General features: G+C 42.5%; 1 protein-coding gene across 8 annotated transcripts in view; it reads left to right on the top strand.

Annotated features, from left to right (window-relative positions):
* Nucleotides 1-17,799, top strand: part of DMGDH (dimethylglycine dehydrogenase) — a 44,230-nt gene that overhangs the window by 3,072 nt on the left and 23,359 nt on the right. For all 8 annotated transcript variants that reach the window (XR_014556365.1, XR_014556366.1, XR_014556367.1 and 5 more), the window contains exons 3-8: nucleotides 2,853-2,951; nucleotides 4,802-4,966; nucleotides 6,472-6,676; nucleotides 11,856-12,104; nucleotides 14,216-14,414; nucleotides 15,507-15,676. Coding sequence is in view for 3 of the 8 variants with exons in the window: in XM_083703454.1 (XP_083559580.1) it covers nucleotides 2,853-2,951; nucleotides 4,802-4,966; nucleotides 6,472-6,676; nucleotides 11,856-12,104; nucleotides 14,216-14,414; nucleotides 15,507-15,676 (1,087 nt within the window). In the remaining 5 variants the exon portion in view is untranslated. The remainder of the gene's footprint in view (nucleotides 1-2,852; nucleotides 2,952-4,801; nucleotides 4,967-6,471; nucleotides 6,677-11,855; nucleotides 12,105-14,215; nucleotides 14,415-15,506; nucleotides 15,677-17,799) is intronic.

The following is a 17,799-nucleotide window of genomic DNA, read 5'->3' as shown; positions in this document are numbered from 1 at the left end:
TGTGACAGAATAGCTCATCCATTGCATGTTTGGCAATTGAAGATGGGCCTTGCAAATGCTACCATTATAGCATGTAACCTAAGCAAGCGGAAGCAGGTTTTTTAAAAAACCAAACTATCATGTTTAGTTACAGCTCCTTGTCAAGAGGTACACCTCTGTGTCTTCTGAAGCAGCAAAATCCTTCTTGTACCACCTGCATTTTTCAGGAAGATTGCTCCCCACCCATACAACTGAAGCCAATAGAAGCCTTTTTGCAACACTGGGGGTTTTTTTGCAGGGGAGGCACAGCACACAAGGAGGAGAGTCGTAGACCTTTATTCATCGTCTGCAACTTCCCTGCAAAAAGATGCCCCATGCCACAATTATGCATGAAAAAGGCAATTATTGCCTCCAATAGAGGGCTTTTAAAAAGATTAGTTATGGAGGGGCGGGGAGGCTGAGCGACGAGAGATCTGCAGGGTGGATGAAGGGGCCCCAGGGGGTGTATCTGACCCATGGATAGGGATGTTCGAGAATTCCTAAGAAAACAGAAACAGGAGTGGCAATTGGCAGTGTTTGCTTATTTTCCCATGTCTGGAACAGAAATCAATCCAGCAAATGTGTTTAGCATTCAGTGTTGCTGTTGTTGCTTTCAGCCTGCAAGCAATACGTAATTGATTAACTTCCCCTCACATTTTCATTGTGTTTCCTTTGCATTGAAATGAATGGGGTGGAATAATGTAACGACAACATAATTTATATAATTAATTACACGTTAGGTAATTTCACTACAGTTGACAGCAGGACGAATAGCATAGTTTTTGGCAGATGATGACTACAATGGAGTGGAAGCAGCACTGCCTGCCTACAAATACAGGAATGGAAAGCAACGCCTTCTTACATCACTACGTATAGACCAGTAATTCCACATCTCTGAAAGTGACAGGACTCCAATGTTTGACCTGAGTTAATGTCGTATCTTAATTCTGCCTCTGCCTTGTTAAGATTGCATTGAATGGTGAAAAACTCTTACACTGATTTAATGGAGAGAGGAAGACCATTTGGCAAGGTTCCCTGCATATACTGACCATAGCATTCACAGAAAAACAATCTATTTATATTTCTGTAGTTATGCAAGGCATTCTGCTCCATGTGGGAATTACAGATTAGTAGCTGGATCCATATTACGCAAACTGTGCAGTGACCTAGCTAGTTACCAAGAAGAAGTTGTTTTCAGTAGCTTGCAGCCTCAGGGTAATCCTAGATATCATATCGTGTGTCAGTGGTGGTGGCTGTAGTAAAGCCAAATTAGACATTACTAACATGTACCGTATCTGCTGAAGTGGTATACATTTCTAGTCACCTTGCATATTCATATACTATTGTAAATTATCAGAGTAGCACTTGATAGGCTTTATGAAATATAGTGACTCTTTCTCAAATTTTGTGTGCATAGTTCTGCACAGTGTGTCCTCCCAAGACTCAACTTCAGTGTGTATTTTGGTTCCATAAGTTCCTTGAGCATTTGATACTGTTCTCAGCATTTGATTCTCAAGCTGTGTTGATGTGCTTGCCATTGATGTTTTAGGCTGAAATCGGATACATACTTAGCTGAGAGTAAGTCTCATTGAACTCAGTGAATTCACTCAGTGTTAACCACTTAAGTGATTATGATTAGATGAGCTTCCTCTGGCTTGCTTCATAATTAAAGCTGTTTCAGACTTTGAGAAAACTCAAGTTTTTCCAAGAATTTTCTGAGAATGCTCAGAAAGATGCTGGGGCCAGTGGAGCTCTCCATTAGCTCTCTTTTATTGCTAATTCTCCATCCCAAACTTAGGCATCAAAGTGGTGAGGGAATTGGTCTAGGCTGGCAAAGCCTATTGCAGATGTTTTGAAACTGAGGATATTGTTCATAGAAGTACAGGCAGCACTAACTAGTATGATACAGACAGCACTGGAGCAGAATTGTAGTAAGGACTTGCCCTTGCATTTCTGTAAGTTGAGATGACTGTGCTGGTTATGAACAATGTTGTGCTAGAATGAACATATTTCTATGCCATTCGTTTCCAGCCAAAGGATAGGATCAGGTTTTTAGACAAAGAATAAATTGAACTCCCAGAATTATGCATCTTAGATTTGCAGAATACAACATACAGGGATTATTTCATTTTTCCGTGAAGCATGCAAAGTGTAGCCTATATAAGAATACTGTTTTTAGTCTTCCTATGCTTGTGCTTATGCAGCTGATGCACAAGAGAGAAGTATAGCTCTAAGGTATGAACAAGTAAAACAAATCTGATGGAAAGAAAAACCTTAAGAGGGAAAATCCTTACCTCCGCCTCGCCCCCCAACCCAGCTCCATAATAATTCAGTGGCATGGAATATTGAGGGACTAAGAGGGGGGAAACTGGGTGTAAGGAGTATAGAGTAAAATGACTAGAACTGAGAACAGAGAAGCATAGATACGTAGAAGGAACTGTCTCAGTGTTCAAATAGGTCACTTCTTGGTTCTCAAAGAGAAGCTCTTTTTCATTTTTCCCAGGGGTGGAAGAGAGAGTTGCTCATAGATGTTAATGGAGAAATTAAATAATTTAATGTAGCAGGGATTGGGCACAAATGTGTGTGTCTCCACCCTCACCTCCATAAAACCCCAAATGTGGCAGTGGTGGAACAAAATTGTCTCAACGGAATGAGGAGCTCAAAAAAGCTCAGTGGGGGACCCAACATGCTTAGTGGGGAAGGGGGAGGAAAACAGGTAAGTGGGGATGGAGTGGGGTGGAGCGGCTGGAACCATGAACAGAAGCATTCCACGCTGCAATGTTTTGTTGAAGACACCCCCATTTGTATCCTTTTTTTTTGTTCTTTTTTAAAAGGCAGGTTTGACAACGTATTTCCACCCTGGAATAAATCTGAAGCAGATCCATCACTACAGCATCAAGCTTTATGAACAATTAGAAGATGAGACTGGACAGGTGTGTATCTTTAAATATATTTATTACAGATCCAGAATCTTGTGAAATACAGCATTCTGCACAAAGCAAGAACATTTTGCATGCTTGGGGTTGTTTAGCAACTTTAGAAACTCCCTAATGATTGCTCCCAGTGGCTTCATGTAGATTTTAAATAGCACTGAAGACAACATAGTGCCCTGTGGCACACTATAGTTCAAAAGCCAAGGGGCTGAGGTCTAGATAATTGTCCAGGAATTATTGCAGCTGCATCAACCACAACCCTCTCAATACCTCCCCCCAAAGGGGGTATTTGTGACCAGGTGGTAGTTGTTAAATATTGTTGAGTCTAGGGTGGGTTTTTACAGGGGTGGCTGCACTATTCCTTCCTTCTTTCCACCTCCTCCTCATACAGAGACCCATTCACCACATCCTGAACTCACCCAGTCATATCCACCACCTTGCTAGCTTTAATCATCCAAGAAGGGCAAGGGTCCAAATGATATGTCATTGGGAGCATACATGCAGAGGTGTACCCAGGCTCCCTTGCACCCTTGGTCAAGAAGCTGGCCTGGCTATTCCAACAATTTTAATCTTTGCTAGACCCAGGAATTAGAAGTGACTCAGGGATACAGGCTAACGTCTCCCCACCACACAAATTCACAATACTGTGATAATGGCAATTTGTCAGTGCCCTCTTATTCAACTTCATGAAGGTGGAGCAGCAAATAATTTCCCTTGTTTTGTTTTAATGATTGGTTTTATTTGTTTGCTACTTTGGAAAATACTAATGAGCGTTTAAAAAAATATGTTTGAACATTAAAGTATGACTTGTATTAGAATAATAGAATTGTAGTGTTGGAAGGCACCCTGAGAGTCATCTTGTCCAAACTCCTGCAATGCAGAAATCTCAACTAAATCATACATGTCAGATAGCCATCCAGCCTCTTATTAAAAACTTCTGTTTGTCTACCACTATCAAACAGTTCTTACTGTAAGAAAGTTCTTTCTGATGTTCAGAATCTCCTTTTTGTAACTTGAAGCCACTGGTTTGCGTCCTACCTTCCGGAGCAGGAGGAAACAAGCTTGCTCCATCTTCTATGTAACAGCACTATAGATACTTGAAGATGACTGTCATATCTCCTCTCATTCTCACTAAACATACCCCAATCCCTCAACTTATTCTCATAAGGCTATGTTTCCTCCTCTTTACATGTTCCAGTTTATTATTGTTTATTATTTTGTTATTTATTTCATTTCTATACTGCTTTATATTTTCAAGAAAAATCTCAAAGCAGTTTACAGCATATTAAAACATCAATAAAACAATCTGAAGAAAGTCAAATATAGAGTATACAGTCAAAGCAACATAATTAGCAAAAAACTAAAATATTATCTTAAAGATTTCAAAATAAAACATTACAAAGGAGGTCAACTACAGAATACATATTTAACACAAACAAAGTTAACAAAAAACTAAAACATTAAAAAACCCCATTGCTAAGTAAAGTCAAATATAAAATGCCCATTTAAAACAGCATAATGAACAAGAGAATAAAATATCATAAGCATGACACAGCTGTTTAGCAGGCACAAAAAGATGGGGCAAAAGAATCTAGTTGTTAGGGTTTGTTGTCAGGCATATCCTTCTTAAATTGTGGTGCCCAGAATTAAACAAAATTGAAAAGAAAATTAAAGTGGTTAATCTGTTGGTACATTTCAAATAACTCTAAAGTTAATTATAGCAACTCATTATTTATTCTGTAGCCTCTTCTGAAGATACACTATGCCATGGTTATCATTTAGGACTTTATTGGACTGCTTGTAAGTATTCTATATTGGGAACCTGATAGTCTTTTTTCTGTTCCTGTTAGGCTGTTGGGTTTCATCAGCCAGGAAGTATTAGAATTGCTTCAACTCCAACGAGGGTGGATGAGTTTAAATACCAGATGTCTCGGGCTGGTTGGCACCCAGCAGAGCAGTATCTTATCAAGCCAGAGAGAGTACAAGAATTATTCCCTTTAATAAACATGGAAAAGGTAAACAAATTCAATTATTTTATTTCCAAATGATGTGAAATTTATTTTACATGCAAAAAATATGACTGTGATTCAATATCCCTCTTCAAAATTTGAAGATTATTTTATAGTACACAATTCTTATTAAATCTTCCTAACATGAAACCATTTGAAAGAGTTGCCTCAGGCAGCAGATTTTACAGAGGGTGCCATTTTTATGTATCCAATATCCAGCCTAGTGTGTCATTTACAGAATGAGCTTCAGCCTGGGTGAGAGGTCATTCTGACAGGAGCTACAGGTGCAGAAATGTTACTGGCATTCTGCAGACTGTGCTGGGTACAGAAGCAAGACTCGACTATTAGGATTTATTGCAGAAGGCTCAGCAGCTGACAGTATTGTAATGTTCAATGGATATTTGTGATCTGTTCAAAACCAACTTTATCAGTGTTGCAAAAATGAAACAGAGCAACTTGGACATGGTAGAAGAATCCTTCTGTGTAAATGTGTAATGTGTAAATATATTGGTCTCTTGGTTTTACAAATCCTTGGTAATTCCTAAGGTTTTGATCAGAAACAGCCACCAGATATTCAGATGAGGGAACAAAAGACACTTTGAGTAGTTATGTTGATCGTCATGACAGTAACAATGTATTGTAGGGGCCAGTGCTTTTTTTCTAAAAAAAATATGTTTAGGGGTACTCTCATTTTCCTACTCATATTGAAATACTGCCCCTGGATGAGGCCAAACTTAGATTCACAAAATGTTTAGGGGTATGTGTACCCTGTCTCCCCCCCCCCGAAAAAAGCACTGGTAGGGGCCTATGGGATTTGTAATTGAGTGACATCTGGAAGGCCAAAGCTTCCGCACACCTAAATTGGTTGTAATTCTGTTCTCCTGAACTGAGTAGCAAAACACCCATTGGCTGCATTTCCATGTCATGGAAAGCCACCTACACTGTGGCTTACCATACATGAGCTGAACCTGTTTCACTCTTTGCATTCACACTGTTGAGAAACAAACAGTGAACTCTGGCATTGCGCTTTATCTGGACTAGGTATCGGGGTTTGTTTCTCTCCAAGCAAATACAAGGTTTGTTATTGGCTTGCCAATTGTGGTTTCTTTGAATGAAACAAATCATAATCCCTGATTTGGAAGTAATACTAAGTAAAGGTTCATGATTTTTACAATGTGTAGGAGTGAAGCAAGTATGATCAGTTCATGTAAAAAAGACACTATGGTATTTTTTTCTACTGTTATGTGTGGATACAGCCATTGATTTTTATGAAGTATATTTGATTAACATTGAGGTAAGTGAATTTCCATGCTATATTTGTTCTTTTTGGTTTTTTTTTTTTTTGCTGATCTTACATCCAGATTCTGAATTTCTCTTTCCTAGAAATTACACACAAGTGTCTAGTTCCTTGTTCAAAGAAGTCCTAATATGTAGATATCCTCCATTTCTAACATGTTGGTTAAGAAAACATAACAATACTAACACAGTTTCATTTTGTTTGACCCACTTAGGTTTTAGCTGGTTTGTACAACCCTGGAGATGGTCATATTGACCCTTACTCACTCACCATGGCTTTGGCTGCAGGGGCCAGGAAATATGGGGCTCAGATAAATTATCCAGTCCAAGTAACTGACCTAAAATCAAGAGCAGATGGAACATGGGAAGTTGAAACTCCACAAGGAATAATTCATGCAAACAGAGTTGTGAATACAGCTGGTAAGAAATGAAATATATTTGCATGTCTTTGGAAAATTTAATACCCTAACTAGGCCAGATGAAGTAGCTCACACTAAACACAGATTGAGCACAAATGCTCTAATGAATGCCATGCAGAACACAAGTGATATATGCTTTGCATTAGCTATTTGATGACCTCCTGGAAGATAATTTGGCATGAAGCAGTGATCCCCCCCCCAAAAAAATAATTTTAATAGTTCCTAGAATAGCATGCTTCATTGCTTAATGATAGGATAATGCACATTCCATGTTATTAGCATTCTGGTTTTAAAAAATGCCGTTATGTAAGTCTGTGGATCTTCCTTCCATGTATATTAGTTTAGGACCAGGATGTGATAACAGGGCTCCTGCCTGTAGATTGGCCTTTGACTTTGAAAACTGAGGAAATAGGCCACACTTTTAGGCAATTCTAGTCCAAAATGTCTCCATGAATTGTGGAAACACTTGCTTGGCATTATACTATGTTTACACATTAGAAACACATAGAAGATTAAAATGGGCTGTGTGTCCGTGTTTCCTGGAAATAGCTTTTGCCTTTTTATTAAGATACTGTGACATACCACCCCAATCTCCACAGCAGTGCAAGATTCTAGGGGTGCAGGCGTTTGTTTTCTTTGGAAAAGAGACATAGTGGAGATCGTGGTGTCTTTATGATATATACCGTATTTTTCGCTCTATAACACGCACCCGACCATAACACGCACATAGTTTTTAGAGGAGGAAAACAAGAAAAAAAAATAACGAAACAGTGGATGTATGATTTTTGTGGTTCATGCTGTGGCCACAGACATGTGATCTGACGGTGAGTTTGGGGTAGCCCAATGCAAAAATCCTAAGGATCCATGTGGATCCGTGCTTTGTAACCACGTTTTAGGTGGGGAGGGAAGGAAAAGCACTCAAGGGACAAGGAGCACGCGAGGGGTGTGTGGAGAAGGATGCTGCTAATAATGCAGAAGAGGGGTATAAGCAGAGAAGGCTCCTCTCCTCTCCCGCTTTGCTCCTTTAAAGCAAGCAGGCTCCCTGTCCGTCTCTCCTCCCCACTCAGCGGCTCTTCTCCTGCTTTGCTGTTTCAAAGCGAGCCACAGAGGAGGGAAGAGGAACCATGGATCCTCTGCTCACGACTGCAGCAGATCCCGCCGCCATCCGTAGGCATTCGCTCCATAACACGCACAGACATTTCCCCTTACTTTCTAGGAGGAAAAAAGTGAGTGTTATGGTGCAAAAAATACGGTAGTTTATTTACACATATATACAACTTGAGCCTAGGATGGAGGGGTAGACACAGCATTACACTCCAAGAGGGTCTTGCTTCTCTCATAGGCACAGTCTTGGGTTCAAATGGGCATCAGATATCTTGTCTGTTGCTCTACAGCTTACCCTTCTCTCCCTGTCGCGTAACTCTTAACTTTGCACTGGGCAGCTGCCTAGATTGATTCAGCTTACTGACTGAAAAACCATTTCCCCCAGAGCACACCAGGGCAAACTGCAATCCTGAAATTCTACTACTGGCCTTTGTCCTTCTACCTAATTCTGAGCTCAGGGAGAGGTTCTACTTTTTCCAGCTGGCACAGAATCTCTACTTTATTAATCACCCATCTCCCTGCCCCATTTGTTTGCTTAAAGAGTTGGCCATTATCAGGCTGACCTGGACATGGAAAGCTGAGCCAGCACTTACTAAATCCAGACACCCACAAATTCTAGCACCTCAAACCAATAGCGCCTAAATGTAATGCAGTTGCTGTCATTTAGAAAATGACTTATTTTTATGTGAGTAAAGGAGTATTTTATTTGGTATTTATAATAACGGAACAATAACCTTATGCACAGAATGCCAGAAGTGGTTTTTTTTAGGTCTTCCATTCATTCACACTTCTACATATTTGTGGAAACCTCCTCTTCCCTTTCCCCTCCACATTACTGCTGGATGAATCAGGGGTGAGTCAGGACATCAGCAAGGTCAGGGCTGCACAGGTACCCCAGCCAATCCAACCCCACAGAGCTCCAACCTTGCTGCTGCTCTGCCTCACCCCTACCTGGTAAACAGCAATGAGGCCAGTGGCTCCAGTCTACTGTTCTGGTCATTCCTGATGTTAGTTTTCCAGTAATTGGAAATTGCTTATATTTGGTGCTTTTGAAAACAAAAGTTTAAATTCCTATTTATGTATTAACCATTTGGCTCTAATGTATTAATGTTTATAATTATAGCATAAATACCACAAGTAAAAAGGTCTGCAGGGCTCTGATGAGTACACTGGAACATGGGAAGCTGCCTTATACTGAATCACATCAGTGATCCTGCTAGCTCAGTATCGTCTGTGTTGAGTAATTGGCTGCAACATTACAGCAGATGGTCACAGGCAGAGACTGTCCAGGGTTTCAAACAGGGTTTATTTCCCTGCCTCCCTGGGGATGCCAGAAATTAGACCTCAAATCTTTTCCAAGCAAACCATTTATCCTACCACTTTTCACAGTTCCATATCATCAGTACCACCCCATTTATTCAGTGCTGAGGAATAACCTACAACAGTAAAATGAATGGCACAGGAACCCATTCTTGCAGGCACTGCATGTGACTTGGACCTTTGACATGCATGCCACAGTTTCCGCACTGCTATTTCATATATCTTCTTACATACTCAGTAATTAGCAATGTTTTACTCTTGAGATGTGAAGTTGTGACATCTCTTCAGGCGCTTTCATTTCTTTTTAACTTATTAAACCAAAGGCATACTTGTCAAGTTACAATGTTCAACCAAAGGGAACATTTAGAGCTGGCATTGATTAATGTCCTGGGTCAGGGTAGGTAAACAGCTATGATGTTCCTAATACTCTAGCAGCCAATCTTCTTCCTTCCTTCCATACCCTCCTCTCCAAAAGAAAATAATAATTTACTGTGAGCTTTCATTCCTGTTATATTGCTAAGTTTATATTGCCAACTCAAAACATAGCTGGGTTCATTAGACAGCTGCTTACCTTTCAACCCCTTTCTCATCCAGTTGCTCAATTCAGACGGTACATTTCACATTTTCCAAAGCATGGTCTGGATATTTCACTGAATTATTCTATCGCGTTCTGTCTTGTTGCCTCATTTGCTCACCCCTTCACTGCCTTTTTTACATACCCTCCTCCATTCCCTAGCTTTTATGCTGTTATTTGCAATGATGTTTGACTCAGTAACCCATGGTTAGTGCTCATCTCCAAACAGTTTGCAAACCCACTTTGGAATATGGTTTAAATTTATGGTTTGGGGGCAATTTGTACAGCATGACAAACTATTAGTAGAGAACATTAAGAAAGACCAGCAGCCCATATCAGAGAAGGAGAGATAAGGGTACAAGCCTTTCTTATACTCCCAGCCTCCAAATCACTATTTGGAAATTAGTCCATATAATGTCTGCTGTTTTTATATTTGGGCTTATTTTCAGTTAAACGAGAAATATATATCCCAAATCTCTTGCACAAATCCTGCCTAGATCCCACAGCCACTTCTTATTGCCAACTCTCGCCTGTGGTATTGGTGCATGGATAGGAACAACCTCAGTGTTTTGTGAGTGTTCTAGGGATTGTGGCTCATTAACTACCTGATAACTTATTTCTTGTTTGACCTACGCAGAGTCCTTATTTAATGTTAAGTTATAAAGTGGGACAGAGGGTTGTAGCCAACAGGCTTTTGCCTCATTACCAGCTTCCCCTCCATTCCTCCTCCATGTTTCACTTTGTCTTTTTGCTCAGCACATACTTCATAGAATCATAGAGTTGGAAGAGACCACAAGGGCCATGGAGTCCAACCCCCTGCCAAGCAGGAAACACCATCAGAGCACTCCTGACATATGGTTGTCAAGCCTCTGCTTAAAGACCTCCAAAGAAGGAAACTCTTAATCTTAGGGTTGTGGGTTCAAGCCCTACATTGGGCAAAAGATTCCTGCATTGCAGGAGGTTGGTCTAGATGGCCCTCATGGTCCCTTCCAACTCTACAATTCTATGTGTCTATGATTCATGGCCAAGACTAAATTGGCTGTTATCAGCAGCAGACATTTATTCTGCTATTTTAATCACAGCAGAAATCTGAGGCAAATATCAGCCACAAACAACTATATTCATGATTAAGCTTGAGAAATAGGAGCATTAATAGAAATGGGTGGAGTTGAATGCACAAAGCTGAACTTAAATTTTTTTAGAGACAGCCCCCTAAGAGGTAGCCTGTGATGTTATCTTATTCTCAGCACTGTCCAATACTGTCTATAGAAACTCTGTGTGCTATTAGTGGCTAGCTGGAACAGTGGTAGTTTAACTAGAAAAAAAGGTTAGTGGAATAAAGTAGAAGTGAAAACTACCAAAGCCGTGGTGCCCATAGATGATGCCTTGTTTGCCTCCTCCAACACAGAAATAAATTTTCTCTCTACAGGCAACCTCTGCCATCCTGAAGCAACATTCTCACCAAATGTAGGCATTCTGTTTCTTTTTCCTGTTTGGAAAACATGATGATCTTTGGCATAAGGAGGAGTCCTCCAATGAGTTGTCTCTTTGTCAAAGACATCAACCCAAACAGTTCCACACTATTGAATCATCTCCTTGTTTAAGTAATATTCCTCTTGTATTATTAAAACTCCTCTTCCAAGTTTCATAAATAGTTACATACACAAAAACTTGACATCGTTCCCATATGAGGAAGTTGCACCTTGGTTGCAGGGAGAGACAGCAATGAAATTTGGTTCCCCTCCCACAAAAGCTTCCTAGCATTAAATTCAGGTTGACTGCAGAAGGGCAGGTTTTAGAAATGTGAGATATCTGGTATGAGCAGGAGAGCAATTTCTGTATTATAAGCAGCAGAGAAAATCAAGGAGGGGAGAGAAGAGAAGAGAAGGAATTACACAAGAGAGAGAGGTAATGAGGAGGAACCATAGTAGCAAAAATTCCAGAGGTCAAGGAAGATGCTAGGAATGGTTAACTGGTTTGCAGGACACAGACAGAGAGAAACTATCTTCAACCTTTCCCTATGCTGAGTTAGGGACTCCTAGGTTTAACAGCTGAGATCAGCAGTGGTTCAAAGCCTTACCTTTTGATATAAGAGGGGATTGAGAATACACTCATCAACAAGATTGTTCCTTTAGATTCCAAGTATTCTGTTCTAATACTTTCTGTCCTTTGTGTTTTCTAGGTTTCTGGGCTCGTGAAATAGGGAAAATGATTGGATTGTCCCATCCACTCATACCAGTTCATCACCAGTACATTGTTACTGCAACTATTCCTGAAGTGAAAGCCCTTAAAAAGGAATTTCCTGTGATTCGTGACCTAGAAGGTTCATATTATCTAAGACAAGAAAGGGATGGGATTTTATTTGGCCCATATGAAAGTCCAGAAAAAATGAAACTACAGGAATCCTGGGTAAAAAATGGAGTCCCGCCAGGTAATTTTGCTTGAAAAATAATCTCAGGCTTTAGCTGCAGTTATATTATTGTCATAATCCTAGAGTAGAGGCAGGGTTCTCTGGCAAATGCAGGTTCAGAGAGGAGATGGATCCTTTCCCTGGTTTGAAGCATGTGTGTTCATGGGCAGCAGACCCCCCCCCCCATAGTACACCCCCCAGGAGCCGCCTCTGCCACCAGATTCTGGTGGCTTGTCCATAGACTCCTTGGGGATCAAGAGAGCCCTGAGGAGAGTTTCCCCACAACTGGAAACCATATTCCCCAATGGCTGCAGCAGGAGGCACCTTTAACAAGTCAGGAGGCATCACTTAGTGGGTGAAATCTCTAGTCAATAACTACCTAAAGGTAAAGGAAAAGGGGACCCCTGACCATTAGGTCCAGTCGTGGCCGACTCTGGGGTTGCGGTGCTCATCACACTTTATTGGCCGAGGGATCCGGTGTACAGCTTCCGGGTGATGTGGCCAGCATGACTAAGCCGCTTCTGGCGAACCAGAGCAGTGCACGGAAACGCTGTTTACCTTCCCGCCAGAGCGGTACCTATTTATCTACTTGCACTTTGACATGCTTTCAAACTGCTAGGTTGGCAGAAGCAGGGACCGATCAATGGGAGCTCACCCCCGTTGCAGGGATTCGAACTACCGACTTTCTGTTTGGCAAGTCCTAGGCTCTGCTATAAAACTTAGTCAGTTGCTCTAGGTCCTGGATGAGACAACTGGGATATTTGGATTCAGCTATGGGAGCACTGTCCACGGGCCTGAACCCACACCTTTGAGTCTAAGCTACTTTTGCTGCTCGAAACTTCCAGCCTCCCATTGCTTGGGCCATCACGCCTCCTTGGTGGTGGGGATCCTCCTCATGGGATAATAGGCCAGTTCTGCTAATTAGTGCTATCCTTTGTGTAGATCACAGTGGTACTATTTTTGTCATTGCGCTGATGGTTGCAGCCAGATACAGTCACTGATACAGGGACAAAAATTTATACCAATGCTGTGAACAAAACTTTAGTAGCACTGGTGAAGTGTGGAAGGCCATGGCTGCAAATTGCATGGCTGCATCTGGGTCTTTTGTTGCAAATAGCATGGAGATCATGAACATAGCAAATAGCATGGAGATCATGAACATACCTGTGTTTCCCCCAGATGAAGAAAGTGGCATTTGGTGGACTGGGTGGGGGGGAGTGGAATGGATGTCTGATGAACTCCACGTAGGCATGTCTTTGCATCAGTAAAATAGATAAAAAGAATTGTGTTAAATAAATGCCAAATATTTCTTGTATTGTTTTGTGCAATGGGAGGTAGAAATTAGTTTATTTTCAGATGCAAGATACAGCTAGGTGTATTGTTATTTTTGCAAGATACAGGTGGCACTGAGGGTTAAACCACAGAGCCTAGGACTTGCCGATCAGAAGGTCAACAGTTTGAATCCCCGTGATGGGGTGAGCTCCTGTTGCTCGGTCCCTGCTCCTGCCAACCTAGCAGTCTGAAAGCACATCAAAGTGCAAGTAGATAAATAGGTACCGCTCCAGCGGGGAGGTAAACAGTGTTTCCGTGTGCTGCTCTGGTTCGCCAGAAGTGGCTTAGTCATGGTGGCCACATGACCTGGAAGCTGTACACCGGCTCTCTCGGCCAATAAAGCGAGATGAGCGCCGCAACCCCAGAGTCAGCCACAACTGGACCTAATGGTCAGGGGTCCCTTTACCTTTACTTTACAGCTACAACGTTTAGGTTTCAATGATGCAAATTATCAAGCTCACCACTTGTTAGAATTAATTGAATTTATGTTGGCAAAGACATTTGGTGCCTGGAATCTGTGAGTGACTATTATATATATGTATGTTACACATGCATATTCATAAAGACAAAGAGCCTTTCTGGCATCATTAACTTGTTCTCAGATTTCCTATATAAGCCTGCCTTTCACTTTGTGCTCTTCAAGGGGGCAGATGGGGCTTCTCAGCATACAACTCCTATCCTGCAACATTTGTGTGTATCCTGAAAAAATAAGCGTTGTTTTGATATCAGCACATTGTGTAACTAAAGAGCTTTTGGAATTGGAAAATAACAAATGCATGACTCAAAACCTTTTTTTCTAGGATTTGGGAAGGAGCTTTTTGAGTCTGATTTGGACCGAATAATGGATCATGTTGAGGCTGCTATGGAAATGGTCCCAATCCTAAAGCAAGCAGACATTATCAATGTAGTTGCAGGCCCTATAACATATTCTCCAGATATCTTGCCTATGGTGGGGCCACATCAGGGTGTTCGAAATTATTGGGTGGCTATTGGTTTTGGGTGAGTAAATTGATCTATGGTTAGGAGAAACCTTGTAAATGTTAAATTTATACTTATACGTCTGTCTTCACTGGGTCCCGGATGGTATCTACATGAGTTCTTAAAGAACTCAAATTTAATATTGCTGATCTTATAGCAAAATATGTACTCTTTGTCCCAAAGAGTGGCTTCTGTAACACCGTTTTGTTAAAAGGAATTTGTGGGTGGGGGTGATCTCCAATAAGTTTGTCCTGTTAGCTTAAAGTCTGTTATCAAGCATAAGTGCAAGTTTGAGTGAAGAAGAATCAGCATAGCTTCTGCGAATGTACCAGTAATTCTTGTCTCATTTTATGATTCTTTGAGAATATTAGCAAATATGAAGATAGGGGTGAATCTGGTTGACATTCTTGGACTTTCAAAAAGCTTCTAACAACTCCATGGCCAAAGACTAGAGGGTGAATGTATCACAGCTTTTGAATTGCAGAAAGGAATGTGAAATGCATCCTGGTGCAAAGAAAATTTGTCTAAGAAATTTAAGTTGCCCAACTTCCAGTGGGCTTAAATTTGTGGCATTTAAATTTGTGGTAAATGTTGGTGGTATTCTTCCTAGGCAGTCTGATCTTGCTTAACATATTATTTCATCATGACGTAAAAGCCAAGGTTATCATGCTGTTACAGGGAAAACAGAGCAACAACACAAATTTCATTCCAGCCAAATGTAGCTGGAACTCAGATGTTTGTTCTGTTGCTGTAATCACTTAATCTTTAGTTCAAAGCCTAACTGGGCTTTGCCCAGCCCTGTCACTGAACTGGCCCAGGGCAGGTTACAAAAGATCTCAGGTATAATTTAGCTTGAAATCATAAAATAACACAAAGCAAACAAATAATATAATTAACAGATGAGCACACTGTCCCATCTTAAATTCCAGGCTGCATAAGTGCTCCAGATTTTTAACAAGTTTAACTTTCCAGTAATGAGAAAGCATCCCCCCCCCAAAAAAAGGTAATAAGAGAGGATAATAAGAAGTGAGTTTATAGTCCTCAAAGGTTGTACTGAAATGTTATGTGAAATAAGCTAGTGGGGGAACTGTCTATCTCTTCTTCTTTCCCCAGATACGGCATCATCCATGCTGGTGGCATAGGAAAGTATCTCAGTGACTGGATACTCAGTGGGGAGCCTCCTTTTGATCTAATAGAATTAGATCCAAATAGGTATGGAAAGTGGACTACTCCAGAATTCACGGCAGCAAAAGCAAGAGAATCTTATGGATTTAACAATATTGGTAAGATGTAATTTTCCCCATAGAAAAATAAATAAAGTAGCACTTGAGTAGAGAATTTTTGTGCTGGTTTTCTTCACCTTCACCCCACTCCCAGACTAAGAGAGAGCAGGGCTTTGCCTTGTACAGTGGTACCTTGGTTTACGAACTTAATCCATTCCGGAAGTCCGTTCTTAAACCAAAGCATTCTTAAACCAAGGTGTGCTTTCCCATAGCTGCGGGGGACTCAATTTACAAATGGAACATACTCAACAGGAAGCAAAACATGTTCTGCTTCCAAGGCAAAGTTCACAAACCAAAACACCTACTTCTGGGTTTGCAGCATTTTTAATCCAAGTTGTTCATAAACTAAGCTGTTCTTAAACCAAGGTACCACTGTAGTTTGCTGGGACATTGTCAGGCATGGAGAATCCTCCTCTCCCTTTGGTAACTTCACAGACAAGTATTAATGAACAGTTTATATTTTATAGTCATTTTTATTCAGTCATCTGGTTGCAAGCAAAAATCCACATCTGTCAGGAGTGTGTGCAGGAGCCAGGCCCTGTGACTGGTAGGGCTTCGCAGGACTGGGGCTTTCCTAAGTTTGTTCTGAAGAGTCAAGGCGTGGCCGCACAGGTGAGGCCAATTGGTACCGTATTTTTCGTCCCACAGGACGCTCCGTCCCATAGGACGCACCTACTTTTTTTGGGGGGGGGGAAATAAAGGAAATTTCCCCCCTTTATTTCCCCCCCAAAACCAGGTCGGGGAACAGTGGGATGGCGGTGCTGTGCCTCCCCGCTGTCCCTCGAGCTTGTGGGGCTGGCCGATGTCTGCCTGGCGCGAGGGGCGCTCTGCTTCAGGGCGCCTCGCGCGTCGGGCGGCAGGCTACTGTCCGCAGCATGGGGAGCCCTGCGGGAACTCCTGCAGGGCTCCCCACGCTGCGGATGTCTGCCCGGCAGGAGCGCTCTGCTTCAGGGCGCCCCACGCGCCCCCGGTGCGCAAGGCTTGCCGACACCTGCGCGAAGCACGGGGCGCCCTCCGGAGGGCGCCCTGTGCTCCGCGCTGCCGGCTGCCGCCCGCAAGCCATGCGTGCCCGGGGGGAGATTCCCCCGGGTGCGCAAGGCTTGCGGACACCTGCGCGGAGCACGGGGCGTCCTCCGAAGGGCGCCCCATGCTCCGCACTGCCGGCTGACGCCCGCAAGCCTTGTGCGCCCGGGGGGAGATCCCGGGCGTGCAAGGCTTGTGGATAGCTTCCTGGAACCTGGAGAGCGAGAGGAGTTGGCTGCGCACCGACGCCTCTCGCTCTCCAGGCTTCAGCGAAAGCCTGCATTCGCCCCATAGGACGCACACACATTTCCCCTTCATTTTTGGAGGGGAAAAAGTGCGTCCTATAGGGCGAAAAATACGGTAACTCACAGCACCTGGTGGCAAGAGCTGGGAAGGGAAATAAGGTCAGCATTTCCCTTTGGCTCTGCCACAGCAACACGCTTCCTGCCTTGCTGTGTTTGGCTTCTTGACTCCTTGCTTCCTGATCCTCGGACCCTTGGCTTATTGACTCCCGGCTCTCTGACCCTCAGACCCTTGGCTTCTGGAGTCCCATTTCTGCTCCCACCCCACTGTCTTGACCCCGGTCCCGACATCCTCCGCCAGGACTTCAACCGCCCGTAAACTGGACCATGACAACATCTCTCCATAAGGGGAGCAGTTGGCTACTCTCAATCTTCTCCTTTCTGTCCCCAGCAATATCCTGGGAGCCAACAGAAAGTTCCTCCTCCTCCTCTCTGCATTCATTATCCTCTAATACGGATGGACCTCCTAGTTTTTTTGAGAGGGAGGGTCCCCCACACTCTCTAATTACATCCCTGCTGGCTGTTCCTTCTCTTCTGTTTCTCTTTCCATTATCTTGTAACTAGGCAACTTCTGTCAAAACTGCTCAGTGTCTGTGTCTCTCTCTGCTCCTGAAACCACCAGAAACAGGGTGGGTGGGGGGTTGAATCCCCCCATCTCTGCCTGAGAATGCATTCCTCACTCCTCTGATTCAGACCATTCTCTGACATCCAGTTTACACTGTACTGCTTACCTTGCTTATTTTATTTCCATCATTACGATATTTTGCGGCCTGCAAAGTTCTTCAAAAGCATTATCTG

This window comes from Podarcis gaigeae, assembly GCF_964106915.1.
Source record: "Podarcis gaigeae genome assembly, chromosome: 11".
NCBI lineage: Eukaryota > Metazoa > Chordata > Lepidosauria > Squamata > Lacertidae > Podarcis > Podarcis gaigeae.
The sequence above is the reverse complement of the archived record's forward strand: the minus strand, read 5'-3'. Positions and strand labels throughout refer to the sequence as shown.